The following is a 27,840-nucleotide window of genomic DNA, read 5'->3' as shown; positions in this document are numbered from 1 at the left end:
TAAAAAAGAGACAGTGCTTAGAGTCATCATCATTTACTATAACACACCTGTCTCAGCCTCACCTGCAGCTGTGCCATAGAGACAAAGGATAAGAATGAAGAGGCAGACACAGACATGCTGACAGCGAGTGTCACTCAAGTCTAACTCTTTGCATGTTTTTACCCACACCACCTGACACAGTTCTAAGAATAGTTTTACATAATAGCGTTTCTGGTACTGATGGCTATGTAAAGTCCACACAAAATCTAATTCCTCAAAGAAAAACTACTTTTGGTTTCACTGCTTTTTTCACAAAGCACATCACGTTGCAAAACCAGACACTGAACTTTTAGCTGTAGTCAAAATATACACAAGTGACAATAAATATCTTTAACTCCGACTTCCAGGTCAGACACTTCAAATTACAAATGTATGTGATGTACATGGACACAGATTATGTCTCATTAAACCTCTAAAATATTATCATTGGGTTATTTGGAGTATGTTCAGAAAGTCTATAAATCATGCTGGAAGGATGACAGCAGTTCAGTGTCTGAGTCTCTTCGCGCCATTTTGGTCAGGTTTGTTTTCTTGGTTTAAAAAAAAGCAACCAGATTAAATTTTGTTCAATTAAACGTTTATTTTCCACAATTATTCAACTTACATAGTTTCCCCTCATTATTTCCCCACTCACAGTTGCTCTGAGCCCAACAGAAGGACCCAGGCCACAGTCTGAAAACCACTGATTTACAAAATTAATCCTCCACAATCATTTATATGTAAAAAACATGAAAATCAAACAGGAAAAGTGACATGAATTTAAACATGTTCATGTCAGTACAATGTAAGAAAAACCAAAACCCAATATTTGAGCTTAACTGTGATGGAGTTATATTATCTATTTTCATACAAAGCATTTCTAAATAATCTGCAGCGTCAGTGCCAGTTGTTCTTTTGTTGTACCGTTTTATATTCTCATTCACTGTTACCCATCTTTCACTGAGACACATAGAAGACCTGAGGAGTGAAAATAGACTGAGTTACCACAAAGCTTGATCTTCAGCACTCTGGTGCAGAGTTTAAATGGTCTCATCTTCTTCTTGCTTTGTTGCGTTTGTTCTGGAAGGAAAACATATAGTGAGTTGTGGGGCTGTTGTACATTATTATACTGTGATTATTAATATAACTATGTCTATGATCTGTGCAAACTCTGTTTGCTGGGGTTTCACTCTTTTCTGCTTTTTTGTCATTAGTCTATCTTCTTAAAAGATAATGTCTGACCAGCAAATTTTATACATTTGGTGGTCAGACATGTTGTAAAATTGGGCAATGCAAAAAAAAAAAAGAAAAGAAAAGAAAGAAAAAAAATCAGTTTTAATATGAAATTCATTTCTGGCCTGTTGCTGGTCTAGCTGTACAGTCATTTATTGTAATACATTATTATTCTATTACAGTGATGTGTGGTTCTACTTCTGTGGTTTTAAACATGCTTATACCTTGATGATGATACAGATGAGAGAGGCCACGAGGATGACAATCAGCACACCAGCACAGATCACCACAGAGGCCAGGATCAGGGGCAGGTCACCCTGTGATTGGTCACACTGAGGCACCGTAGGTGAAAGTCTGTTTTCTAGAAAATATATTTAGATATTACTTCAGTCTTTTTATTGTGAAGTTGCAATTAAGTCTGTCTGTAAAATATCTGTCCAATTCAATTTTGATGTTCCTACAAAAAAATTCTGAAAAATCACAAATTTTTCTTTTGTACAGAAACATTTTCACTGATTTGTTTCTTTGCATATTTGTCACACTTACATTTTTCAGCTCAACAAACAAATTGTAACCAAAATTATTCCAAGAGTGCAGAAAGCAACTCATTCAAGGAAGTTACAAAAGAACCCAGAACAGCATCTAAACAACTTTTCACACAGTACCAGTAGCAGTTTTAGATACGGGCGACACGGGCAGTTGCCCGGGGCGGCATCGTGGTGGGGGGCGGCATCACGGGCATCGGCAAAAAAAAAAAATTGCTAGTACTCATGCTGCCCCGACATCAGCCAGCGCATACTGGGGATGACACAGGCACCGATCGGTTTTCTATCACCCATTTGCTGGGAGTAAGGGCGCCCTCCGTTTGCGAGGTGAGCCTGCTGCTTGCGGCACAGGGAGGAGAGGGCGGGGCTGCGGGGGATTCTCTGGCTGGCTGGAGCAGCATCTAATAACCAACTCGCAAAATAAAAGAAAATAAAAACAAACCAACAACACGAAAACACCAGACATCATGATACAGACTTATAATTTACACCGATGTTTTTTCAAAATTCTATACGCGAAAAGTGAGCGCGAGAGCCCTCGGTGCGCCTGCTCGCTGCTGAAGTCAAAGTAAACTTTATTGTCATCTCCGCTACACACAGTACAGTACATAGAGAGACGAGACGACGAGGCTCCAGTTACAGCAGTGCAAGAAAACGGACAATAAATATTTAAGAGTAAAAAAATAAATATACACTTTAGGACTCAGGGTAAAGGGATCAATAACAATTTAAAATATATGTTTTATATTTTGTTGATTTAAAGTCTCACACACACCCGTTTTAAAGTTTAAAAAAAGAAAAGAAGAGGCCGGGGACTGAGCCTATTTGCCTGACGCGCTGTCAACTTTACGCAATAATGCGAGAGGTGGAATTGCTTGCTTGTTTATTAAAGTGCTTGAAAAGTTTACAGAGTAATGTGATCGGCTCGCGATTCAGTCTTAAAACATCACAGGCTCTAATGCAACAAGGGGAAACTCGTTCTACCCAGCCCTTCTCTCTGTCAAAATCAAACCAGTGAATGACAGACTGACAACGCCCTCTTAATGTCGCCACTAGCAGCCACGTGACTCCCGTTACACATCACCATAGCAACGAAACAAATAAAAACCCAGTGATCATTAAAATTCAATACATTTAATTATGGCTCCTACAAGGAGAAACGAGCAAAAGATGCAGGTAAGCAGGTGTGTCATTGGATAATGGCAGGTCATGTATCCTAAAACATTCAGAATCAGAATACTTTATTAATCCCTAAGGAAATTATGTGGGTTACAGTTGCTCCAAGAAGAAATGGTAAAAATAGTAACAGTAACAGACTAAACTCCAAACAATATATACAATAATATAATACTAATTAGTCATTGTCAATTGTTGATTTGTCCTGTTCTCATTGTATGACGAATTATGATGTCTGTTTAGTAGCCGTTTCCATACTATGCATACTCTCTCTCTCTCTCTTCATATGTGTGTGTGTGTGTGTGTGTGTGTGTGTGTTGGGGGGGGGGGCGCCAGACGGAGTGTTCGCCCAGGGCGCCAAACAGGCTAGGACCACCACTGCACAGTACCAGGTAGGTTTGGATAGCGTTTTCCCATTAATACATGAAATCGTCATTCAAAAATTCCATCTACTCAGGTTAACATTTTTTTATATTAAAATTTGTTTGATGATCAGAAACATTTTAGTGTTGTAAATGTGCAGGAAAAACTAGGAAATCAGGAAGGGAGCAAATACATTTTGACAGCACTGCAGACCACACAAAAGGAGAAGTGCTCAGTTTCTGTAACACTGTTTAAGAATATGTGTGAACTTACTGACTCACTCACTTGGTGGATTTTTGTACATATTGTACTCCTGCATGGCTTTTGAATTAAAACAAACACTCAGACTCACCTGTCACCACCAGCAGCACAGACCCACTGCCTTTTGTGGCTTTGAGCTCATAGTTCTTGTCGGTCATTTTGTACACGCACCAGTACGGTCCTGTATCGTTCAGGGTCAAGTTTTTGATGAGAATATCCACATTGGGTAATTTCCCATGAAATTGAAGTCTGTCAGTAAATTTTTGGTTAATAGTAGATTTATATGAATCTGTGAAATAAATGTCCTCCTCCTCATTGAGGCCTTTCTTCAAATACAGCATATCCTGATTAGAAGCACTTCTGCACTGGATGGTGACTTGCTCTCCAACATTTATCCGTACCACTCCATGACCATCTGCATATAAAAAGAGACAATACTTACAGTCACATCTCACAATACAGTTTGATCAACATGAATGAACTCTTCCTCCTTACATCATTTACTGTAACACACCTGTCTCAACCTTACCTGCAGCAGTCCTAGCTGTGCCATAGAGACAAAGGATGAGAATGAAGAGGCAGACAGCAGACATGCTGACAGCGAGTGTCACTGAAGGCTCAGTCGAAGTCTAATTATGCAGCAGGAAATGTGTGCATGTTTTTACCCACACCTCCTGACATCATTTCTAAAAATACTTTTTATACACTATACCAGGCACGTGCAGAGGGGGGAGCGGAAGGGGCTTGAGCACCCGCCCCTTTCCTGATGGGTGCCCAAAGTGCCCTTTTGTTGAGGCAATTTTTTTTTTAATTTTTAATTTAATTTTATTTTTAAATGTGTGTGTGCGTGTGGAGTCCTGTCTGTGCCCCTCAACAATAATATTTAACTATTAATCACAGTTTTGCTAAATAAAAGGATCTGGCTTGCATCAGTCACATGATCACCATTAACCAATGATCGCCCTTGACGGCAGAACGCGCTGGTTACGAGACGGGAACGAGCTCACAAAGAGCACGCGCATTTTTGCGGTCCGGAGCTGTAGGAGAAACACAAATTACGTCAGACACACAGACTGATGCGACAAAACCAGTAAGTAGGTGTACAGCGCACACTGTAGTCTAAAGCACACAGGAGTATTAGCTTATTACGTACACGTTGGTAAGCTGTCTTGTGGCAACTGACGAACTGAAACAAATGAGCGTGCTGTGTGTGCAACAGCGCGACAAACTTTACCTGTCCTTTTATTAACTGCACAAGTAGTGCTGGTCATAGCTGCTGGCTCACTGGGTAAAGGTGTCATGGGTCTGTAGCTCTGTCACCGTTTTAGGGAACATATTTAGTTTTAAAGTAAGTTACAGGGCTTTTCCTGCCTTTCTGGAGGGATTATATTTCACTTAAAACGATCTAATATGCATGTCCACATAATAATGGATTATTATAATTATAATATTTAAAAAACACGTCGTATTTTAAAGAACATACATTAAGAAACAGATTATATTAGATTTATATTTTAAATAAGACAAAATGCTGATTTTACAGCAGCAAAATTATTGTATCTCTACAGTTTAAAAATGTAATAAGCTTTCTGCCTGCACAGAGTGGATAGTGAAACAAATGGAATCATCATAAATACATTATTATAAATTTATTAATTTTTTTCCCTCATTGCTTTATTATTGTAGCTCTAGTAATAAATAATAAGGGAAGGATTCTGGATCAGCACCATGATGGAAACTTGTGCCCACAGTATATACAGTATTCTGAAGAAGGTCTAAAATGTCACTGTGTGTGCATGCATGTGTGTGTTTTATGTATATGGATTTTTGAATTATTACTCATAATATAACATTGTCCAGACATGGCTGGTAAGGACATGAGGAGGAAACAGTAGGAGCTGTGTGAGGCTACTAAAGGCAGTGGATCCCTCAGCAGCTGGATTACAAAGAGCACAGGTAACATTAACACATGTACCAGTTGTTGGAGAGGTATTCCAGTATAAAAATAATAATAAGCACAACTGAAATGTTTTGCTTCTATAACACTTTTCTGTCATCATTTTATTAAGTGTAAGAGTTGTTAGGTGTGGATAATTAAATAATAGTTTATTGCAATAGCAAGTTGTGCCGTGTTCTCAGATGGACAGCAAGTGGAGAGTGATAGATGAAATGAGGGGATGGAAGGAGGAAGAGAGGCAAAGAGTGATTCACAGGCAGAGCCTTGTTTATTTCTCAGTTTTTTGTTGCCTTATGGTTCCAAGCGCTGTCACCAATCTTTGAATTTTGTTATTATCTCATGACACTTGTTTAATCAGCTATCTCTCCTATGGACTTTTTAATGTCTACAGTCTCAGATCAACACAGCCCTGCCCTCCAGCACTATCAGCAGTAGGAGCAGCAGCAATACAGGCTACGTTTGCTTTGCCTCACAACAGTGATATAGTATGATGCGATCCCATATTAGATTCTTGATGAATGTGTGTTGTTGTTGTTATTCAGCCTGGTTCAATGTGCCCCTTTTTAGCTTTGAGCACCTGCCCCTTTAAACGTCTCTGCACGGCCCTGCACTATACTGTGGCGTGGGTGTGGTCTCTGGCCCGCTGCAGAGGAGGAGTGGCACAGTGAGCTCCCGGGCCGGCATGGAGGCGGGGTGAACAGGTGTGTCATGGGCTGTGTCCCAATTCAGGGTCTGCACGCTTGAAGTACGCGCACTACGCGTACTACGTACGGTGCGTACTATAAGTACGAGAAATGCGGAAGTGAGAGGCTTGTGAAATGGGATGGTCTAGCCTTCGTGTGCTGCTCAGGTTGCCTAGCAACCATGATACTAACCGCGAGAAACGTTACATACAGCTTTGTTTGACAGAAATGAAGGAGAAAGAATGTTTTGTTGGTCATTCATTTTTGTCATGACATCACTTTGATTAGTTGAGTATCTGAGACCACAGGACTGTAAAACATGATTGATGGGCTTCATTTCTGTACTGAACAGTCATTTTAAGATTAGTAAATAACAATTAGCTAATGTTGTTCATGAGACTAAAATCATCTCACTGTGGTAATGTAAATATAATATGGCCAATATTATAGTATTGTCAGATTATTATGATATATATATCATGTTATTTTAAACAGTGTGTGAGGAAGAGGAGGAGGAAGAGCCAGCAGCAGCTGACAGATGGAGAGAATAGACAGACTGTTCCCTGTTTGTGAAGGACTGCTAGAAAAGTTTAAAATAACTAATTGTCTGTCCTGAATCAGTCTTATTAGGTAATGTTCAAATAATTTGATCATTCCAGTGTTTTCAGTGTGGGAGAAAGTACTCAGGGCCTTCAAGTTACACACTATGAAAGGCAGTAACAAGTTTAATATTCAGAAACCTAAAGTTATCAGTCTACTCTTCATTCTATCAGACACAGTTATCACAGCTCGTACATTTTCCTTTTTACACATGTATGTAAGCATTGAGCCAAATGTAATAATGCCAACATATTAAACGAACAATATTTGTCTCTTATGCATAATACATCTGTATATACACTGTCAAAGATACTTGTCTTTGAGTGAAGATTTAAGGTGATAGGTGATAGGAGTGTTCGCCCAGGGCGCCAAACAGGCTAGGACCGCCACTGCGCGTAGTGCGCGTACTTCAAGCGTGCAGACCCTGAATTGGGACACAGCCATGGACACCTGGTTGATTGTGACTCTTTTTATGTTGCAGTGACAGTTGAGGAGGGCGGGTGAGTGGACGTGACAGCTGAGCAGGAGTGCCTGTGTCCCGAGCGTGTGCCAAAACCACAGTGAACTATTACAATAAAAATAAACGTGCTATCACCACACCAGGTGCTCTTGTGTTTATACGGCGGGGTCCACCTTCACAGTTACATATGTTGTGAGTGGCAATAAAATAAGACTGAAGATCCGATCGGTTACATTAGAAGTGAAAGTGGATGTTAGGCTGTCTGTGCTTGTCTTTTGTGCTTTTTACTTTTTAAGTTTTTAAGCATCTTTTAGAGTTTGGAGTAAAGCAAAATGTGAAAAATGGTGAGACAGTGTCATGTGGTGATAGAAAAACACGGTTAACGCCATCCTTCAGTTTTCACATAGGGAAAGCAGTTCACTGGCTCACACAGCTCTACCCAAAGAAAGACACTTTTATCAATTATTGAGTAAAAGTCAGTCTTACCTGCCCTGCTTGGGGTCCCAAAAGAGAGACATAGGAGGGTTATCAGCTGTAACCAGACGGCAGACATGTCGACACTGATAGTTATGTTTCACACAAAATCTAATTCCTTAAAGAAAAACTGCTTTTGGTTTCACTGCACGTGACATTGTGAAACCAGACACTAACTGGTTTTGCAAAAAGCAAAAAACAACCTACCCCTGAATAAAAAATCACAAAACAGACCAACTGATGTTTTTTTTTAATGTCTTAAATTGTCTTATATTCAGTTTCTCATACCTCATATGTGACATACATGAACACAGACCATGTTCCATTAAAGCTCTGTAAAATATCATCATTGCATTATTTATGGGTTTTTTCTAAAAATCATGCTGAAAGGAGTTTAGTGTCAGAGTAGCTTGTGCATCGCCCTCTAGTGGCACAAAAAACCTTTTTAAAACTTTGGCACAAGCAGTAATGCTGAATTAGAAGTCCTGCTTTCAAAATCTGAAAGTACTCTGCTAGCAAAGACCTGTTGATTCATCTGCTGTTCACTGAAGCCTCAAATGGTCTCAGAGGAGGGGTCGTTGTTAAGAAGTCATTTTTAAGACAGTGAAACAGGGACAAAAGGGTGACGTATGCCAAATTGCACAACAACTGGACTGAAAATCTGTTCGAACAGGTCTTATGGATTAATGACTCCAAATTTCAGTGTACTGAGGAGGTCAGGAGAGAGGTGCAACAGTGAGTGTTTTACAGTTATCTGTAAAACACTGTCGAGGTTCTGTCTGGGCTGCATTTCAGCCAGTGATGTTAGGGATCTTGTCAAAATTGATGGAATAATGAACACATCAGACTTTGATCCACCATGCAGTATCATCTGGAAAGCATCTGATTGGTAATGGCTTCATTTTTCATTATGGCAATGATTCCAGACACAGCCAATGCAGTAAAAGCATAATACAATTAATACAAGCATGCATGTATTAAGTTTAATATTTTTGAAGTTGGTTAAATGTTTATTGTCGCACACAACAACAAAAATGATTTAAAAATAATGTTTTGCACATACTGACTGTCTTTGAAGTAACCGTGTCACGCTCACGCTGTCAAACCTTTTTCAAAGGAACAGCAGATTATGTTCACTTTAATTCCAAAATTGACAATAGCACATTCATTTTTTTTAAAAGTGCTTTAAAGCTGATGTTTCTAACAAGCAACAAACAAGATCCTGCTTTTAAAAACCCCACAGGGGCCTCAGTGCAAACCACAACCACACTGGAAAAAAAAATGGATGTGCGTTTGGGAGCTCGCCCATTGACCGTTAAATCACAGGGACCGGAGTATGAAGCAGCAAAGAAAAAGATCTAACATGTACATATTAAAGCAGAAATATCCAGCCACGTTTTTCAAGGACAGATGGAGAATCATCATCAAGTCCTGCTGCCAAGCCTTTCAGTCGTCACAGGCAGAGTGCAAGATATAAAAAGATGACCAAAGTAGGTTGAAGAAATGACCTCAAAAAGCACCGACCTGAGAGAACCGTAGGCTCAACCAGTCAATCAATAACTACAGAAAACAGCCCCTCTCCTTTTTGCTCTGTCAGTTTCTCCTCAGGGACTGGATTACACTTCAAATTACAAATGTATGTGATGTACATGGACACAGATTATGTCTCATTAAACCTCTAAAATATTATCATTGGGTTATTTGGAGTATGTTCAGAAAGTCTATAAATCATGCTGGAAGGATGACAGCAGTTCAGTGTCTGAGTCTCTTTGCGCCATTTTGGTCAGGTTTGTTTTCTTGGTTTAAAAAAAAGCAACCAGATTAAATTTTATTCAATTAAACGTTTATTTTCCACAATTATTCAACTTACATAGTTTCCCCTCATTATTTTCCCACTCACAGTTGCTCTGAGCCCAACAGAAGGACCCAGGCCACAATCTGAAAACCACTGATTTACAAAATTAATCCTCCACAATCATTTATATGTAAATAAAAACATTAAAATCAAACAGGAAAAGTGACATGAATTTAAACATGTTCATGTCAGTACAATAATTTTAAAAAAGTAAAACAAAACCCAATATTTGAGCTTAACTGTGATGGACTTATATTATCTATTTTCATACAAAGCATTTCTAAATAATCTGCAGCATCAGTGCCAGTTGTTCTTTTGTTGTACCGCTTTATATTCTCATTCACTGTTACCCATCTTTCACTGAGACACATACAAGACCTGAGGAGTGAAAATAGACTGAGTTACCACAAAGCTTGATCTTCAGCACTCTGGTGCAGAGTTTAAATGGTCTCATCTCGTCTTCTTCTTGCTTTGTTGCGTTTGTTCTGGAAGGAAAACATATAGTGAGTTGTGGGGCTGTTGTACATTATTATACTGTGATTATTAATATAACTATGGTTATGATCTGTGCAAGCTCTGAAGGTTTCACTCTTTTTTACTCTTTTGTCATTAGCTCATCTTCTTTGAAAAAAATGTTATTCAAAATTTTATGCATTTGCTGGTCAGACATGTTGTAAAATTGGACAATGCAAAAAAAAGTGATGTTTGGTTCTACTTATATGGTTTTAAATGTGCTTATACCTTGATGATGGTCCCTATGAGAAAGGCCGTGAGGACAGCTATCAACACAGCAGTACATTTCACCACAGAGACCAGGGGCGAGTCACCCTGTGTTTGTTCACACTCAGGCACCGTAGGTGAAGGTCTGTTTTCTAGAAAATATATTCATATATTACTTCAGTGCTTTTACTGTGAAGTTGCAATTAAGTCTAACTGTCTGTAAAATATGTTTTATGTCTGTACACTTCTATTTTGATGTTCCTGCAAAAGAATTACAAATTCTCCTTCCCTATTAAAAAATGTTTGCCCTCTTCTCGATTTGTTTATTTGCATATTTGTCACACCTGCATTTTTTTTTCAGCTAATCAAAAAATGTTTAACCAAAATTATTCCAAGAGTGCAGCAACGACTCATCCAGGAAGTCACAAAAGAACCCAGAACAGCATCTAAAGAACTTTTCACACAGTACCAGGTAGGTTTGGATAGCTTCTTTCCCTTAACAAATGAAATCGTCATTCAAAAATTCCATCTACTCATGTTATAGTTATTTAATATTAATATTTGTTTGATGATCAGAAACATTTAAGTGTGGTAAATATGCAAAAGAAAAACTAGGAAATCAGGAAGGCAGCAAATACATTTTGACAGCACTGCAGACCACACAAAAAGAGAAGTGCTCAGTTTCTGTAACACTGTTTAAGAATATGTGTGAACTTACTGACTCACTCATTTGGTGGATTTTTGTACATATTGTACTCCTGCATGGCCTTTGAATTAAAACAAACACTCAGACTCACCTGTCACCACCAGCAGCACAGACCCACTGCCTCTTGTGGTTTTGAGCTCATATTTCTGGTCGGTCGATTTGTACACGCACCAGTACGGTCCTGTATCATCCAGGGTCAGGTTTTTGATCAGAATATCCACATTGGGTAATTTCCCATGAAACTGAAGTCTGTCAGTAAATTTTTGGTTAATAGTAGATTTATTTGAATCTGTGAAATAAATGTCCTCCTCCTCATTGAGGCCTTTCTTCAAAAACAGCATATCCTGATTAGAAGCACTTTTGCACTGGATGGTGACTTGCTTTCCAACATTTATCCGTACCACTCCATGACCATCTGCATATAAAAAGAGACAATACTTACAGTCATATCTCACAATACAGTTTGATCAACATGAATGAACTCTTCCTCCTTACATCATTTACTGTAACACACCTGTCTCAGCCTTACCTGCAGCAGTCCTAGCTGTGCCATAGAGACAAAGGATGAGAGTGAAGAGGCAGACAGCAGACATGCTGACAGTGAGTGTCACTGAAGGCTCAGTCGAAGTCTAATTATTCAGCAGGAAATGTGTGCATGTTTTTACTCACACCTCCTGACACATTTCTAAAAATACTTTTCATACACAGTAGTGTTTGCGGGTAGATATGTTTCATATGTTGTGAGTGGCAGAGCATTAAAATAAGACTGAAGATCCGATCGGTTACACTAGAAGTGAAAGTGGATGTTAGGCTGTCTGTGCTTGTCCTTTGTGCTTTTTACTTGTTAAGTTTTTGGAGTTTTTAAACATTAAGAGTTTGGAGTAAAGCAAAACGTGAAAAATGGAGAAACAGTGTGATGTAGTGAGAGAAGCACAAAACACAGTTAATGCCATCCTTCAGTTTTCACATAGGGAAAGCAGTTCACTGGCTCACACAGCTCTACACAAAGAAAGACACTTTTATCAATTCTTGAGTAAAAGTCAGTCTTACCTGCTCTGCTTGGGGTCCCAAAAGACAGACAGAGGAGGGTTATCAGCTGTAACCAGATGGCAGACATGTCAACAGTGATAGTTATGTTCCACAGAAAATCTAATTCCTCAAAGAAAAACTGCTTTTTGTTTCACTGCATGTGACATTGTGAAACCAGACACTAACTGGTTTTGCAAAAAGCAAAAAACAACCTACCCCTGAATAAAAAATCACAAAACAGACCAACTGATGTTTTTTTTTAATGTCTTAAATTGTCTTATATTCAGTTTCTCATACCTCATATGTGACATACATGAACACAGACCATGTTCCATTAAAGCTCTGTAAAATATCATCATTGCGTTATTTATGGGTTTTTTCTAAAAATCATGCTGAAAGGAGTTTAGTGTCAGAGTAGCTTGTGCATCGCCCTCTAGTGGCACAAAAACCTTTTTAAAACTTTGGCACAAGCAGTAATGCTGAATTAAAAGTCCTGCTTTCAAAATCTGAAAGTACTCTGCTAGCAAAGAGCTGTTGATTCATTGCTGTTCACTGAAGCCTCAAATGGTCTCAGAGGAGGGGTCGTTGTTAAGAAGTCATTTTTAAGAAAGTGAAACAGGGACAAAAGGGTGACGTATGCCAAATTGCACAACAACTGGACTGAAAATCTGTTCGAACAGGTCTTATGAATTAATGACACCAAATTTGAGGGACTGATAAGGCCAGGAGAGAGGTGCAACAGTGAGTGTTTTACAGTTATCTGTAATATTTTTGAAGTTGGTTAAATCTTTATTGTCGCACACAACAAAAATGATTTAAAAATAATGTTTTGCACATACTGACTGTCTTTGAAGTAACCGTGTCACGCTCACGCTGTCAAACCTTTTTCAAAGGAACAGCAGATTATGTTCACTTTAATTCCAAAATCGACAATAGCACATTCATTTTTTTTAAAAGTGCTTTAAAGCTGATGTTTCTAACAAGCAACAAACAAGATCCTGCTGTTAAAATCCCCACAGGGGCCTCAGTGCAAACCACAACCACACTGGAAAAAAAAAATGGATGTGCGTTTGGGAGCTCGCCCATTGACCGTTATATCACAGGGACCGGAGTATGAAGCAGCAAAGAAAAAAATCTAACATGTACATATTAAAGCAGAAATATCCAGCCACGTTTTTCAAGGACAGATGGAGAATCATCATCAAGTCCTGCTGCCAAGCCTTTCAGTCGTCACAGGCAGAGTGCAAGATATAAAAAGATGACCAAAGTAGGTTGAAGAAATGACCTCAAAAAGCACCGACCTGAGAGAACTGTAGGCTCAACCAGTCAATCAATAACTACAGAAAACAGCCCCTCTCCTTTTTGCTCTGTCAGTTTCTCCTCAGGGACTGGATAAAAAAAAAAAGGTCCCTGTCCACCCCATCACTCTTTTCTCCATCAGTTCCCTTCCTCCAGTCTCATCCAGTTAAGCAGGTTCAATGTGATTGGAAGCAGATGCTGCGAGCAGGGCTTTTATGTGGCCTTTGTGCCTGCGGAAACAGCCCTGCCCCATTTGCCTACCAGTGCTTCCTGTTTGTGCTCCTGGTGAGTGGGAGGTTTTTTGAATTTGCAAGATAATCAGGATGATTTATCTCTGTTCACAGCGACTGCACAAAGGCAGCTCAGCAGCTTTAATCCGGCTCTTCCATGTATAGTTTTGAGATAATCGCACAATTTTCCTTTAAGCAGCCTAGAAAGGTTGCTGAGTCAGGCCAGTATGACTGCACGGAGGTATTGATTGCCTGATTGTCACTCAGAGATGACTCACCTCATTTTCCCAATCTGCTTCCGTGCTCACGCATCCTTTCGGATCCTCCCGAGACACAGGGAGACCTCATCTGGACTGCACATGCTTTAATGGTCCTGTCAATACACTTAAGTTGCAAATGAGCAAGGATGCTTAAACATTCATCACAGGCATCAGTTAAATAAGTTGGCATATGGCTGTGGGGGAGGAAAATGGTAATCTCCCGTCTTTCTATAAAGATTAGTAGGATGATCGGGGGGGATAGAAAGGGGAGTCTGTTTCCAAAGCAGTTTTACTGATTAGCCGCTGACCAGGAGAAAAAAGGGTGAACCACAGCGCTGCAGTTTTTCTTTGCTATGACTCAAATAATGCAAATTCCAAATGAGTGCATTTCTAAAGGGTCTATGAAGTATGAGCACCTCTTGTTTGTAGAAGCAGGAATGTACAGGTAAGAAAATGCAGGAAACCTACATGCAAAATCTGATAGAAGTATTAGTAAATATTATAATCTTAAAGTGCCTGAAGAGGTGTTACATTATTACATGTGACCCCGTTGTTTTATTGTTAGTATTTATGCACTAACACACTGCATTGTTACAATCTAACCATCTGCAGCATGACTCAGTTTTATAAACTGTTAAACGTCACTGTCTATGCTTCAAAAGTCATTAGAAATATGTGGTGAAAGAAATGTCTACATGAGTGCACAGCACATTGAAAGACAGCGCTTGAATTGTACCTTGTTACTTCCCACCGGTGGTCATATGTGCATCAGAAGTAAACTGTGGAAAGCACCAGGGATCTAGGCTGATTCTGTGTGATAGGCTGTAATAAAAAGCACAGGACTTTCCCTGTGGATGCAGCACTTAGAGAAAACAAGCCTTCATTGAGTGCACTCCGGCATCCTGGCATTTCTCCAGGGCAGGAAGTTCTTTTCCTGATCTTGAGTGACCCGTGCATGCCTTTCTCGGCAGATGAGGGCTGAAACATACCTCTGTGCCACAGAACTCTACGAACAGCTCACAGTTTGGCTCTGAAGGAGCCAGTGTTGTCAGTAATGCTCGAAATATTCTTGATAACTTGTATTCAGGTCATAGACCTGCGTAGACAAACGCAGGTCTATGACCTGAGTGCATGAGCGATACAGTAAAATTATGTAGTCTGGTTAATCAGGTGGGCCCAGCAAAAACACTAGCCTCAAATACTCTGGTGTGGTCGCCATAAACTTTATAATGACCCATTTCTGTCGTCCGTTATGTCTCAAGAGTGCTGTGACAGCCAGAAACTTCAAGTCAGTGAGTAAAGATCAGATTAATCATGTCTGATCTGTACAGAAGGATCTGCCTTCTAGACCCCCAAGGATTCATAGTAAGAGGCTTAGAGTCATCGAGTCCACAACAGACCACCATTCAATCAAGACGGGCTGCTGTAATTCCTTGATGTATCCTCCCATATGTTTAGAAGGGATCATTACAGGTAGTGATGTTTCTAGCACCTCATAGCTCAGAATCATGGGTTCTCTGTGTGTGTGTGTGTGTGTGTGTGTGTGTGTGTGTGTGTGTGTGTGTAAAATTCCCTCTCGCACTGAGTGCTTCATTTACCACTGGGATCACTGTTGCCTTCACCGTCCACATCTCCTTGAGCTCTTCTCTCAGCCCTTGGTACTTTTCGAGCTTCTCATCGTCCGTTTTCTCTGATGTTGCTATCACTTGGTATCACCACATATACCACTACAGCTGTCTTCCTCTGCTTGTCTTCCACTTCTATGTCCAGGTGGTTAGCCATCACCACTTTGTCCATCTGGCTCTGTCATTCTTAACCACCCTAGGGTGTGTTTCCCACTTTGACCTCGGGACTTCCAGGCCATACTCAGTACAGATGTTTCTGTATACTATGCCGGCCTTTGCCTGCTAGCATCTTGCACCCTGCTGTTATGTGCTGAATTGTCTCAGGGGCATCTTTACACAGCCTGCACCTGGGGTCTTGCCTGGTGTGATAGACCCCACCCTCTATGGATCTTGTGCTCAGAGCTTGTTTCTGTGCTGCCCTGATTAGTGCCTCTGTGCTGTCTTTCAGTCCAGCTTTCTCCAGCCATTGGAACGATTTCTGGATGTCAGTCACTTTATGTATTTGACGGCACATAGCGTGCATGGATGTGTCCTTACATAATGGTTCTTCTCCTTGTTCCTCTTCTTTCTCTGGTTTCTTCTGCCTCATGTATTCACTAAGCACGTGGTCAGTTGTGGCCATCTTCCTCATGTCCTCGTGGATGTTCGTTGTCTTGTCCTGGATGGTGGTTCTGACACTCACCAGTCCTCTGCCTCGTTCTTTCTGCTTATCGTACAGTCACGGGCTGCTAGACTTTCATTAGTAGGCTGTGGTGCCTACAGCAGCCTGAACCATTGATCAAAGGCAGGATGTATCCATGCATTCAACCTCTTAATGCCGATTTCTGCCCCTACCATTCAAATGCAGCAGACTCATCAGACCAGGCAACATTTTTGTGATCTTGTCCAAATATTATTGATATCATGCGAATTGTATCCTCAGTGGCACATAGAGTGGTCTTCTGCTGCTGTAGCCTGTCTGCTTCAAGGTTGAGAGATGTGTATTTTGGTCGTAATGAGTTGGGACCTTTTTGGAGTTGTTTCTTCCTTCTGATCATCCTGAAACAATCTGACATCTGGTACAAACAGTATTTTCACCCAGTGAACTGCTTTTAGATATTTGCATTAAAGTGGAGCTAAACAGGTTTTCCTGTATTCCAGGAGCGGACTTTTAATCATTCAAAAAGCAACTGTACTTGCACAGTTGCTGTTAACAACACTTTTAACCCAGTTCTATTAAATTGCATGTATATTTTTACTGTATACCACAAATATCTTCTCAAATACAGCAGAATTGTAAATTTCAAACTACTTAATGCGTAAAGCTGCCTCTAATCGAGTTGAAGGCATCTTTTTATTTTCCAAAAAAAGCATTCCAGTGAATCTAAATCCCTGTGGGTGCAATTCACCAGAACACAATTGGCGAGGTATTTAATTCAGGAGTAAAAGAGCGGAGCTGATATTTTACAAGTCTGATGTGTTTAACAAAACCCCAAGCACCAAGTGCTTTTTAAGAGAATTACTTCTGTGCTTTGTGTATTACTAATGATGCTTAAGAAGTTAAAGTGCTCAGGCTAAGACCAAATAAAGCCATCTCTGAGCAGTGCTGGTAATGGCCATGTTCTAAAAGTAACATTACATCTTGTATGAATCACTTTTCACCTTTCGGGAAAAAAAAGACTTTTGCTTTAAAAAGTCGGAGTCAGAGCAAAAACACCTCTCCTAAATCAAGCACACTGTAACCAGAGCCAAATATCCAGTGTATGATGTCATGAAGAGATAGTGCAGTTTCTCTTTTGACATAACTGGCAGAGGCCATCGTGATTTTTTCCCTTTTTTCGGCTGGGCAGATTTCCAGACACAGAGCCTTTCTTTGCTCTCTGTGGCTGCTGTCTTCAGGCTCCATTACAATGAGTATAAATAATACTCAGCGCCTTGCTCTCAGACATCTATGCACTGAAATGGAGACTTAGCAGATCCTTTTACGTCTACATTTTCTATATCTTATCCTAGACTATTACAAGATAACAATAAAGAAAAAACAAAACAAGCCACAGCAAATTAATATGAATCTTTATTGTATTTAGAAATCCACGCATCAAATCTTTTTTTTTAATCATTTTTTTTTACCATTTACACCAGGGGGGAGAATGAGGGACAAGCTAAACGTCATGCCTTTCCCAGCAGGCGAAATGCGCTACAGGATGGGCTGAAATGGAAAGGGGAGGAGAGGGGAGATACATAAAGTGCTTTTGTCAACAGTTTTCTTTTTTAATAGAAAAAAGGATCAAAACAAAAGGTTTGCAGGTGGAGGGAGAGGACACGGGGGTCCATGGACGTGACGGCATGAGTGCATGTGAAGGAGGTGGAGATGGTGGTGGTGTTGGAGGAGGGGGGGAGAAACAGAGATGTTGATGAGGGGGAAGAGAATGGTGGTTGGGGGTATTTGTCTTCAAAAAAAACAAAAAACAAAAAACAAGCGCTCAAATGAAAAAAAAAAGAAAAAAACCCAACAAACTGACTGGTCTCAACCCAGGATGAGGCTGGACTTGCCACCAGGGGGGTTTCTTCGGCCGCCTGAAGCAGCGCTGGCACCTCCCGACGGGGCGGAGGGCTGTGGCATCTCCTTCTGCTGCTGATCTTGATCCTCTTGCTGATCTTGCTCCACATCTTCAGGACACTCTACAGCAAAAAAAGAGGGGGGGGGATAACGTGTTATTGTGCAGACCACAACAATGGGTGATGTGGCTCTTATTTTGTTCTGCAGTTTTTCCAGATGTTCCAGTTTGGGGTGGACCTCACGCTCACAGCGGCTCTCCAGAGCAAAATATGGACTACTGTCAGCAATCCAAGACAGACTATGGAGCAATAACTGCATCACAGTGACCCCACTTTTAATATAAGAGTGAGGGGACTCTCCAGTAGTAAATGATTCTTTAGGATGACTGAAAAACTGAAAAAACAAAAAAACAAAAACAAAAAAACCATCCTTCTATCACTGGAAAAACTGGGCCCTATGACAGGAAATCGACATCTAGCAAAATTTGACAAAGCAGGCAAAATGATAACAATAAAAATAACAAGGATAATAGTGGATTCATACATCTGTGTTAAATCTACACTGTAGACATGAAATGTGCACAGAAACATAACTACACGCTTCTGGGGCACGATGACACAGGCACAGGTATAACTGCTGCCAATGGCTTGAACTAGATTCACTGCAGAAATATAATTCTTCTGTCCTTTTACTTTTAATGTTGGCTAAAATTTCAAACTGTGTCACTTCTTTTAAGTATTGCAGTTTAGCAATTATGCAAACACAAATATGTGTCCTCCTGGTTGGAGCCAGTGCAAACTTATCAGCTCACTGCATCTATCAGCACTGAACACTGCTGAGATGGAAAGGGTTAAAGCTGGTTTTATGCAAATTGTGGCTAAAAACAGTCTCCACACTTTAGCTCTGTGGGCTCGGTGGAGTAGTTCAGGGCAGCCCTCTTTAAATGAGTAAAATCACAGCATTAAAGCATCACCGTCTTTTTATCCATTACTGCCTGAATTGGTGCAAAAACATTAGCACATTGCATGGAGACCTTTCATTTAAATCTTAGAAATGAGGGCAACATGTTCCTTTTTGTTTTAAAGAGGTATAATGCACACTCAACTGCTGAATATGCTCCGTTTGAACCCCAAGAGTGTGGAAGGCCTGTAGCATTAACTCGGAACAGCATCAAAGACATTAGGTGTGCTGAATGTGGATCCAGAAGCTGATATATTTAATCTCTCTGTTCGCCCTTGTCTTATCAAAAGTGTGCACTACTGGCTCGTCTGCTGGGAGAAGAAACTAACTTAGAGGGCAGTAATGAACTGGCTTAAGTGCTTGAAAAGTTTTTGATGGCATGTAATTGCGAATATTTATACACAACACACTTCAAAGTGCGCGCACACTAACACACGTGCATTCCAGTCATTCAAAGGCTGTGCAGAAAGTGAGCTTTGATTTTAATTTTCATTATGGTATGCGGTCGAAACCTTCCCATTATCTGTGGAGCCATGAATTCTGTTGCAAACATGCACCTGGAGGTTAATAAAAAGCTTTTCATACTTAGCGGAGCCTGCTATCAAACAACAGCTGCTTGACTACAGACCGACATGCCATCATGACAAGGAAAAACCACATCAAAGAGCCCACGTTGTGTTGACTCAGAAAGGGAGAACATGTGTACTCCACACTGAAAAAAGAAGACTGTATGCCAGGAGCAGCATACCAGACCAGATCAGTCGCCATAATCTGATCTTTGCAGAGGAGGGGAGAGTGAAATTAACTCATCTGTTCGAGTGCTATACCGCGGAGCTTTTCACCGACCAAGTCATGCAGTTCTGTTTAGACATAGTCAGACTGTGACAGAAACCTGAAAGCCTTTTTATAAAAACACCCGAGTGCTCAAGACACTTACCATCATTTCCTTGTTCTTGGCCGTTCTCAACCTGCAATGAAAACACAAGACAGGAATGTCACATCTCTCCCCGACCTGGCTCCTCTGCTAACGTTTCTTCGTTTGAGAAGAAGCGTTTTATATACAACCACAAACCCAAAAAAAGAAAAGGAACGCTGCCAGGAAAATAATACAGAACATCCACAAGGCAGTTGCATATACGGGAACTTTTGTGCAAGCACTTGTAATTGCAAATGATTAATGACACCACTGCTGTGATTTCTGGCCCTAGTGATATGTTTCTGGGTTGGTAGGTGGAGTGGGCCGTTGTGTTTTCTCTGCGTCTTTATTTGGATTCTACCCATGTCGACAAAGCGAGGGCCGCCTCATTCACACATTAAAAGGGATTACAAATGTCAGTGGAGGATATCTACCCAACAATATATCCTGGGTCTGTTTCAAACAGACGATAAACACCAGGGTTTCCACAGATGTATTAACAGCCCGGCAGCCCGCTGGGGACAAGCTGGCTCAATGCCAGGCCTAACCACTGGAAACTGTTTTTTTGGACCCAAGTTACACTGATCAAGTTAATGCAATCTTACAATTTCTCTTAATTACACATAAAAACAGCTTGAAAGAAATAAAGTTAGAAAAACGAATAAAGAATGACGGCAGATCTTGTGACTTGAAGACATTTTAGATAAAGTGAAGCGAATGATTCGCTGCTCTCATCTCTCGCTCTCTGGGATGCTGTGCTTCGTTGTTCTCTGTCACAGATTTAACAAAACTCTCTTGGCAGCAGTTGTGAACTCATCTTTCCCCCCAATGACTTTTTCCACTGAACTGTTTAGAATTAAAGTTAATCTATGACAGTGTTTTTTTTTTTCAGCCCCGTACTTGGCTGCGGCTCTGTTTTGGAAACAAAGTCTTGAAAGGGTGAACGGCTGGTACCTCTCGTCTCTGGTTCCAGACCAAGGCGGCCCCAGAGTTGTGGATGGTGGTCAGCTCCGGCTGAGGGTTCTTGGGGAAGAGGAGAGGCTGCTGTACTCGCCTCAGTGGGGCCGAGGGCTCGCCGCACAGGGTTCCTGTAGGCGCCCCGCCTAGGCAGATAAGGGACAGACAGGAAAAAAACTGCTTACAGACTATTTAGAAAATGATGTAACACTCTAACACTCGTGGCCCTTTAATTGTTTGTTTTTTTTCTCTCCTCTTTTTTGGGCAGGAGATTACACTGAAGCTTAACAGGAAACCCTAATGGCAAAACATGAGTAAGGCTCCAGAGCAGCACAGTCATACCATATGGACACTAATCCAATTAGTGACAAAGCCACCCCAGACCCAAATCTCTCTAGCCCCACCAATCTACCATGCTCATCACAATACTCATTTTCTCAGATTTCTCAGATTCAGTGATAAAACATCAGCTTGATTAGAGACTCAAATAACACAAGAAAAGAAAAAAAATCATTGGGAACTAAACAGGAAACATCACTAAATCCGCTTGGGCGTCTGCAACAGACCCAGAAACGAAGTGGAACGCTTCCAGGCAGACAACCTGAATGCCAAAACTCACAAAACCCTGCAGCGCCTGCACTCTCCTTTAGCAGAAAGAGCTTTAAAAATCCTGTGTTGGCCCACTGTGGGGAAGCAGGCTGTGCTAGCTCAAGCCACATAAGGTAACAGCTATAAACCCCGAGGGCCAGGGAGGGGACAGACCGTCTTTGTCATGAGGAGAACAACGGAAAGCAAAGAAGAAGAGGAGTGGCCATTGTTGTTAATAGAGTGAAGTGAATCAGCACTCAACAAGCGCTTCTTCATTACCGGCTCCACATTAAGGAGTCTAATAAATTCCCTGGACAGTCAACAAATATGAAACGGAAGAGGATTTAAGTAGATTGATGGACCAGAGAGAGATGCATTATGTTGTCATTGCGATAGGCTTCTACTTAACCTTATAGATCTCTTGGGTCTATGGCATAAATATATTATAACACTGAGCCTACTGAGCTTCCAGACAGCAACAGCAATCATGCGGCTGATGGTAGTCTCGTTTTCCCCCTCTTATTTCATGTAAGCACTCATGTGGTCAGAAGCTGAGGTTACTTGCACATACCCACAGCTTTGGTATCTTAAAACCTTAAATTAAATTGTACTTGCCATACATTTTCTTATTTTCTCACATAAACATGACCATGACCATAATGAGGTCAGTAGTTTTTTTCCCCCTTTCAAATCTTGTCTCTTTATGACTTCAAAGAGAGCCAACATACCTAATATGGTCATCTCAGACACATGGCTCTGGCTGTGAGCCCAGAAGCCTCACCTGCCATTTGTAAGTTCCAACCAATCAGAACAAAGGCAGCTTAAAGGGAGCGAGGAAGGAGTTAAAAAGCTTTCAGACAGTGGATGACCCCAGAGGCTTCAATGAAGCCCAATACAAGTTAAACAATGATCATTTCTCTTGTATAACCCCAATAGTAATAAGAATTAGAATAATGAATATTGCTGAAAGTTAGAAAAATAGGTCCCCTTTAAAATCCTAGGGAACATCCTGGCTGAACAACAATCTGCTTCTATGTCAGTAAAACAGAATACGAGACAAATCTTTAAAAGTAAACCATCAAAGTATAGTTAAAACAAAAATAAGTTAAATTTTTTCTTATATTTGCCTTTTAGTAAAAAGCCACACCATGACAGTTAGGAATCAGATACAGGCATTAAAGGACAACCTTCATTTAAGACCGAGCTATCATAGCTAAAGTTATAAATGTGCCAAAGGCAGAAGCACAAAGTACTTTACAAAGTGGCTCTCGTTGGTTGAAACATGAAAAGGTGTATTTGATCTTTAGAAGAAAAAAAAAAAAAAAAAGGATGTACACAGGGCTGCATGCCAAAGCAAACAATGAAACCTGTTCATCTGCAGCATGGGTTCAAACACAGGCCACATAATAGATCGCACAATGCTTATAAGGCTTTATATTGTTATTAACCTTGGTCATTCAAGCAGAAATTTATATCCTCCTCATCCAGTTGCATCCGTTAAAGTGGGACAGCTGTGGTAGGCTCTCCTCAACTTGACCCAAAGTGAAACAATGCAAGCAGGAAAAGGCTTTGCTGTAAGCAGCTGCTGGCTGCAGAGGTCAGAGGCTGATGTAACGATTTTAGGCCAAATTCTTCATCGTCCACACTCACCCAGAAAATCTGATACGCCATGTAAACAGTTTTCCACAAAGTGGCCAGTGTGAAAACATGTGATCTCAGGCTTGTGAGGCCCTGAGCTAAAAAGCAAATCTGCAGAAATGCCACAGAGCTCGAATTTTTTCCCTCTTTATGCAATGTATTAAATCTTTGAGCCACACGAGCCAATTCTGACTAACGGGACCATCTTTAATTACAATCAGTGAAGCCAAATGCATAATAAAAGATTCAAACCTTGCCTGGCACTGTCAGGCCACATTAATATTTCACCTACTTCCTCTGGCTGTATGTTTGCTGTGACCTTGAAAACTCACAGTGCCACTCACAGGTCTCGTGGCCCCGGCTGCATTTTTCTGCGTCTTCTTGCACACTCAAAATAAGATGTCCTCCATGGCTGCAGAGGGACGCTAATTTCACCCACTGACACATTTTTAACTGACGCATTTCTTTCCATAGAGGACTGATCCTCAGCCCCATTTAATAAACCCTCGCTTCGAATTACCCTTACGTAGTACTCTGGGGATTTTTCTCTTTTTTGTGCTATTACTCTTGTGGGATGCTCTTTCTGACAACCCAAACGGAAAAATTTTGGATCTCTATCTGTTCCTAGCTCAAGTTAGAACAATTAATTCCATGGAGTTTTTGTTTTTTTCTCCTTACTTAAGGTTTCTGTCTGCTTTTGCAAGATAGAACTTGCTCTTCGTGTGTGTTTATACAAGCTCCCTGGTGTAAAACCACAGTTCGTGTAAATCCAACCTGTAAACCTTGATTTCAGCTCTGATACAGTCACATGCAAAATCTATCAATCAAGAAATAAATGTTAGAGTGAATTACTAGGTGGATTGTTCCTCCGATGAGCATGAGGGTCATCAGGTTCTGCAAAGATGCTGGAGGCCATCTTGTTCTTGCGCTGGGGCGTTGTGTTGTCATCTGTGCCAAAGGAGAAGCTAGAGTCCCCTCCAGGCGGTCGTAGTACCCTTAGAAGCAACAAAATGACACAATTTTGACGTCAGCCGGAATGACACCCTGCCCACCATGCTCCTATCTCCCCCCTGCTCCATAACCTCTCGCTTCAAACTGAAACACAAGGCCTTCACGTCACACGCCACTGATCAGATGCACAGTGCAAAAAGAGAAAAAAAAAGATAAAATCAATTAGTGAAATAAAACATGAGGATGCCCCAAGCTACATGCAACCTACCTACTCTCTACTCCACCCTAAATATACCACACAAGAAAGAAAGGAGAAAAAAAAAACCCATGAGAGATACCAGCAAGGTCCCCCCACTCTCTAAGCCCCGGCTGTCAGCCTGTCAGACAGACAGTCCCAATCTCTACCCTGCAGCTGACTCCAGTCGCATATAATCACAGAGTTAGCTGGCTAGCTGCTGCCTCTCCTCAGCGCGGATTCCTTTGCAGTGACATATGAGGGCTTGTGTCTGTTTCTAGGTGGAATAATTACACAATGATCGCATTTATTCATCAAATCTGATGTTTATTTTGGTCACAATCGCACAATGGAAGTGAAAGGTCTGAGGTTTACGCTAAATATAGGTCACGTAGTATTGGGACTGTTCTAGAACAGCACAGAAAGCCGGGATCCAGATAAACAGATGACAAACAAAGCGTACTTTCCACAGACTTTCTTCCACCATGAACCGAACAAAAGGAATTCAACAACAAGTAGGGAAACCCTTTTTCTCCTCGCTGTGCTCAAGGGCAGCTGGGGTGGACGACAGACACCGATGTGCTTGCAGAGCCACTGCTGGACCCCTCCCTCTTTTTTTTTTTTCTTTCCACCAGCAAACTCTCCTCTCCTGGAGCCCCCTGAAGTCACCAGCTGACACACCGAGCAGCTGTCCGAGGGCCAGGCAGGCAGATGGGAGTCTAAAAAACAACTCTGCTCTTGAAGCACAGCTACAAAGAAAGCAACCAAGACGAGGGGGAAAAAAAACACATCTCACACAGCCCAGTATGCAACAACGTGAATTTGCACATTTAATTCTTGGCTGTGACAACATATAATGCCTAAACCAGACTTCACCTCCCAGCCAGAGAGGATGAGATCATGCTTTCCACATACACACACAGATTGCGACGGTGGGGGAAAGCTTTGAGCTGGCTGGCAGCAGACCCCACCCTAGAATGAACCTGCAAATAACATGAATGAAATGGCATTCATGTTTGGAAGCCTTAGAGCGCTTTAAGGCAGGTGAAGCTGGGTAGGATACAGCTAAGGTCCAGAGCCAAAGATGGCATGTCTGATAAGGCAGGATAGGAGGCCTTTGAGTTTAGCCTAATTCAAGCTGCTGCTCTACTGATCTCGTCCAGAAGCAGAAATGACCAGCAGCTCGCTAAAGGGGGCTTTAAGAGGGGAAAGGCAGAAGAGCTAAGGAAAGATTTACAGGCTTAACTAGCTCAGAGCCCCCACCCAAGCCCCCTGCATCATCCGAAAGCAGCATGCGGACTGACCGACATTTGACATGCTCACTCAGACTCAGCAAAGGCTAACAGTGGCAGTATAGAAATCTCTAGCACGCCCTGAAATCATGCCTCATTATAAAGGCGGCCATAATTTTAAGGTTTGCACTCTTCCCTGCAAGAAAAAAGAGAAAAGGGAAAAAAAAGGGAGGAATGCATGAAGCCGACACGCATCATCACTTACAGGAAAAGACTCAGCGCATGCTTGGAGGATGACTCTTAAACTGAGTGTAAAACCGGGCATCAGGCTCGCGACCCCGCTTAACGAGTTTCCCTAAACTTCCTTGAACCAAAATTCAAGAGATAATGACATAAGCAGACCGCGGTCTAGTCTGGGATCTTTCCTGTAATCAATCAAATGGACTCTATTGTTTCTTTTCTTTCTTTCTTTTTGTTTTGTTAGATAAAATGCAACAAAAAAGAACAAGTTAACAAGACGTTAACAACTCCAAGCGCAGCACACTCACAGATCTCCACAGAAGGAAAGAAAAAAAGTGGTGACTTGAACTATTAAAAAAAAAAAGTTATTTCGCAGTCTAGAGCAGCCAGCAGGGAGCTGGCGTTAGGCAGCTTTGTCCACTTCTCCTTAAACAGAAATGTGGAAAAGATCCTGTCGAGCAGTTTGTTTCCGAAACCCAGGCATGCTAACCTCACTAACTTCGTGTAGCTAAAGGGTATGGTGCATCAGACACCCAATAAGATTATCTTAATTAGCTAGACTATGTGACAGTTTAGCTAAATCCAGAAAAATCCCTCGCCAACCACCACCGGGCTAACACAGCCTGTGATATTCTGTAGCAAGCTGCCTTTGAGCAAAAACGAATAAAAGAGGCGTTTGCTAGCTGAGAGGCTTTGCCCGCATCCTACTTCTTTTGTTCCTCCGTGAAAAGGCTTTCGGCTCCTTTTTACCTGGAACTACTTTTAGCACTAGGGTCCACTCCTTGAAAGGTGGTTGTCGTCGTCATCTTTTTTGGAGTATTTCGATGTCTGGCAGTAAGAAACAGTCAATTAAAAAAGTAATGGTGGGGGGGATAAATCCTCCTCCTTGCCCGCAGGGATGCGACGGGATGTAGACTCCACCCGACACTGAAAAACATAACGAAGAACAGATCCGCTGGTTCTGCGGTGCCAGCCCACCAGACCCAACCCACCAGTATTAGACACGTTGTGATTGGACAGAACAGGACAGAACTCGCCTCTCATTGGACAGAACTTCAGCAGTCGGATAGCTTGTTGGTGGCAGGTCTCGGGTTCCTGTGAGGGATCGGACAGAAGAGACCACAACCCCGAGGGCTCTTTTTCCCCCATTTTCATTTAATAGTGCTGATTGCGGCGATCTGCAAAATTATTTTAAAGAATAAAAAAGTTAGAAAATTGGTACACTTTCAACTTCCCATTTAAATTACTGGCTCATTAAGATCATAATTACAGTGCATCGAAAAAATACTTGCCCCTTTCCCGATTTCTTAAATATTATTTACACTTACCTGTTTCAGATTTTCAGACAAATTTAAATCAGACAAAGATAGCTCGAGTAAATACAAACTGTAGTCTTTAAATCATGACTTCATTTGTTAAGGGAAAAAAAGTTACCAAATCCTACCTAGCCGTAGATTTGGTAACTTTTGGTAACTACAATTTACTAAATGTTTTGGAAAACTGAGTTCAATTTATTAAGACACACCCAATTTACTGCCAGACTTGCTGAATCAATAAATCACTTAAACAGAACCTGTCTGACTAAGTGAAGTAGGCCAAAAGATCTCAAAGAGCAACAAATTGTGCTACAGTCTAAAGAAACAGCTGAGAAACAAAGTCATTGTCATCTATCAGTCTGGAAAGGGCTACAAAGCCATTTCTAAGGCTTTGGGACTTCAGCAAACCACAGTGAAAGCCATTATCCACAAATGTAGAAAACTTGGAATAGTGGTGAATGTTCCCAGGAGTGGTCCCCCCACCCAAATTCCTCCAAGAGCAGATCAATGCCTCATCCAGGAGATCAAAAAAGGACCCAGAACAGCATCTAAAGAGCTATAGGCATCACTAACCTCAATTAAGGTCAGAGTTCATGATTCAACAATAAGAAGGAGATTGGGCAAAAATAGCATCCATGGGAGAGTTCGAGGAGAAAATCACTACTGACCAAAAAAGCCACAAAGGCTCATCTCACATTTGCCAAAAACATCTCAATCATCCTCAAGATTTGAGAACATATCCTCTGGACTGATGAAGGTTTCTGAAGATAACGC

General features: G+C 41.2%; 2 protein-coding genes and 1 long non-coding RNA gene across 5 annotated transcripts; all 3 read right to left on the bottom strand.

Moving 5' to 3' along the window:
- Positions 1–609: 609 nt before the first annotated feature.
- Positions 610–7,891, bottom strand: LOC116312664 (T-cell antigen CD7-like). 3 transcript variants are annotated; one of them, XM_031730119.2, is made up of 4 exons: positions 7,783–7,891; positions 3,688–4,011; positions 1,476–1,612; positions 610–1,098 (listed from the first exon to the last, which is right to left on the bottom strand). In XM_031730119.2, exons 1-4 carry the CDS (start codon positions 7,847–7,849, stop codon positions 1,069–1,071), a joined length of 558 nt encoding a protein of 185 aa, XP_031585979.2. In that variant the 5' UTR covers positions 7,850–7,891; the 3' UTR covers positions 610–1,068. The 3 variants fall into 3 exon arrangements, with proteins under 3 accessions (XP_031585979.2, XP_031585980.2, XP_039467326.1); XM_031730120.2 differs by lacking the exon at positions 7,783–7,891 and adding an exon at positions 4,126–4,276; XM_039611392.1 differs by lacking the exon at positions 7,783–7,891 and adding an exon at positions 4,111–4,275.
- A 9,638-nt stretch (positions 7,892–17,529) lies between these two features.
- On the bottom strand, positions 17,530–26,715 carry LOC116312638 (jupiter microtubule associated homolog 1). Its single transcript, XM_031730087.2, has 5 exons — positions 26,501–26,715; positions 23,945–24,087; positions 20,864–21,012; positions 19,931–19,961; positions 17,530–18,155 (listed from the first exon to the last, which is right to left on the bottom strand). The coding sequence occupies exons 1-5, from the start codon at positions 26,554–26,556 to the stop codon at positions 18,001–18,003; spliced, it is 534 nt and encodes a 177-aa protein (XP_031585947.1). The 5' UTR covers positions 26,557–26,715; the 3' UTR covers positions 17,530–18,000.
- Positions 24,589–26,494, bottom strand: LOC120439978. The gene is made up of 2 exons (XR_005612900.1): positions 26,059–26,494; positions 24,589–25,874 (listed from the first exon to the last, which is right to left on the bottom strand). It is a non-coding gene; the product is annotated as an uncharacterized LOC120439978 (long non-coding RNA).
- Positions 26,716–27,840: the final 1,125 nt, after the last annotated feature.

Source organism: Oreochromis aureus, linkage group 4 (assembly GCF_013358895.1).
Source record: "Oreochromis aureus strain Israel breed Guangdong linkage group 4, ZZ_aureus, whole genome shotgun sequence".
Classification (NCBI taxonomy): domain Eukaryota; kingdom Metazoa; phylum Chordata; class Actinopteri; order Cichliformes; family Cichlidae; genus Oreochromis; species Oreochromis aureus.
This window is presented reverse-complemented; position numbering and strand designations above follow the sequence as displayed.

What these genes read in the sequence shown, in the direction of transcription:
- LOC116312664 (XM_039611392.1), bottom strand. Translation starts at nt 4,189, where the DNA reads ATGTCTGCTGTCTGCCTCTTCATTCTCATCCTTTGTCTCTATGGCACA. An exon ending in TGCAGGTAAGGTTGAGACAG is followed by an intron (nt 4,012 to 4,110) that starts GTGTGTTACAGT and finishes TTTTATATGCAG; the next exon opens with ATGGTCATGGAGTGGTACGG. An exon ending in TGTGCTGCTGGTGGTGACAG is followed by an intron (nt 1,613 to 3,687) that starts GTGAGTCTGAGT and finishes TATATTTTCTAG; the next exon opens with AAAACAGACTTTCACCTACG.
- LOC116312638 (XM_031730087.2), bottom strand. Translation starts at nt 26,556, where the DNA reads ATGACGACGACAACCACCTTTCAAGGAGTGGACCCTAGTGCTAAAAGT. An exon ending in TCTGGAACCAGAGACGAGAG is followed by an intron (nt 19,962 to 20,863) that starts GTACCAGCCGTT and finishes TTTTCATTGCAG; the next exon opens with GTTGAGAACGGCCAAGAACA. An exon ending in CCAAGAACAAGGAAATGATG is followed by an intron (nt 18,156 to 19,930) that starts GTAAGTGTCTTG and finishes TTTTTGCTGTAG; the next exon opens with AGTGTCCTGAAGATGTGGAG.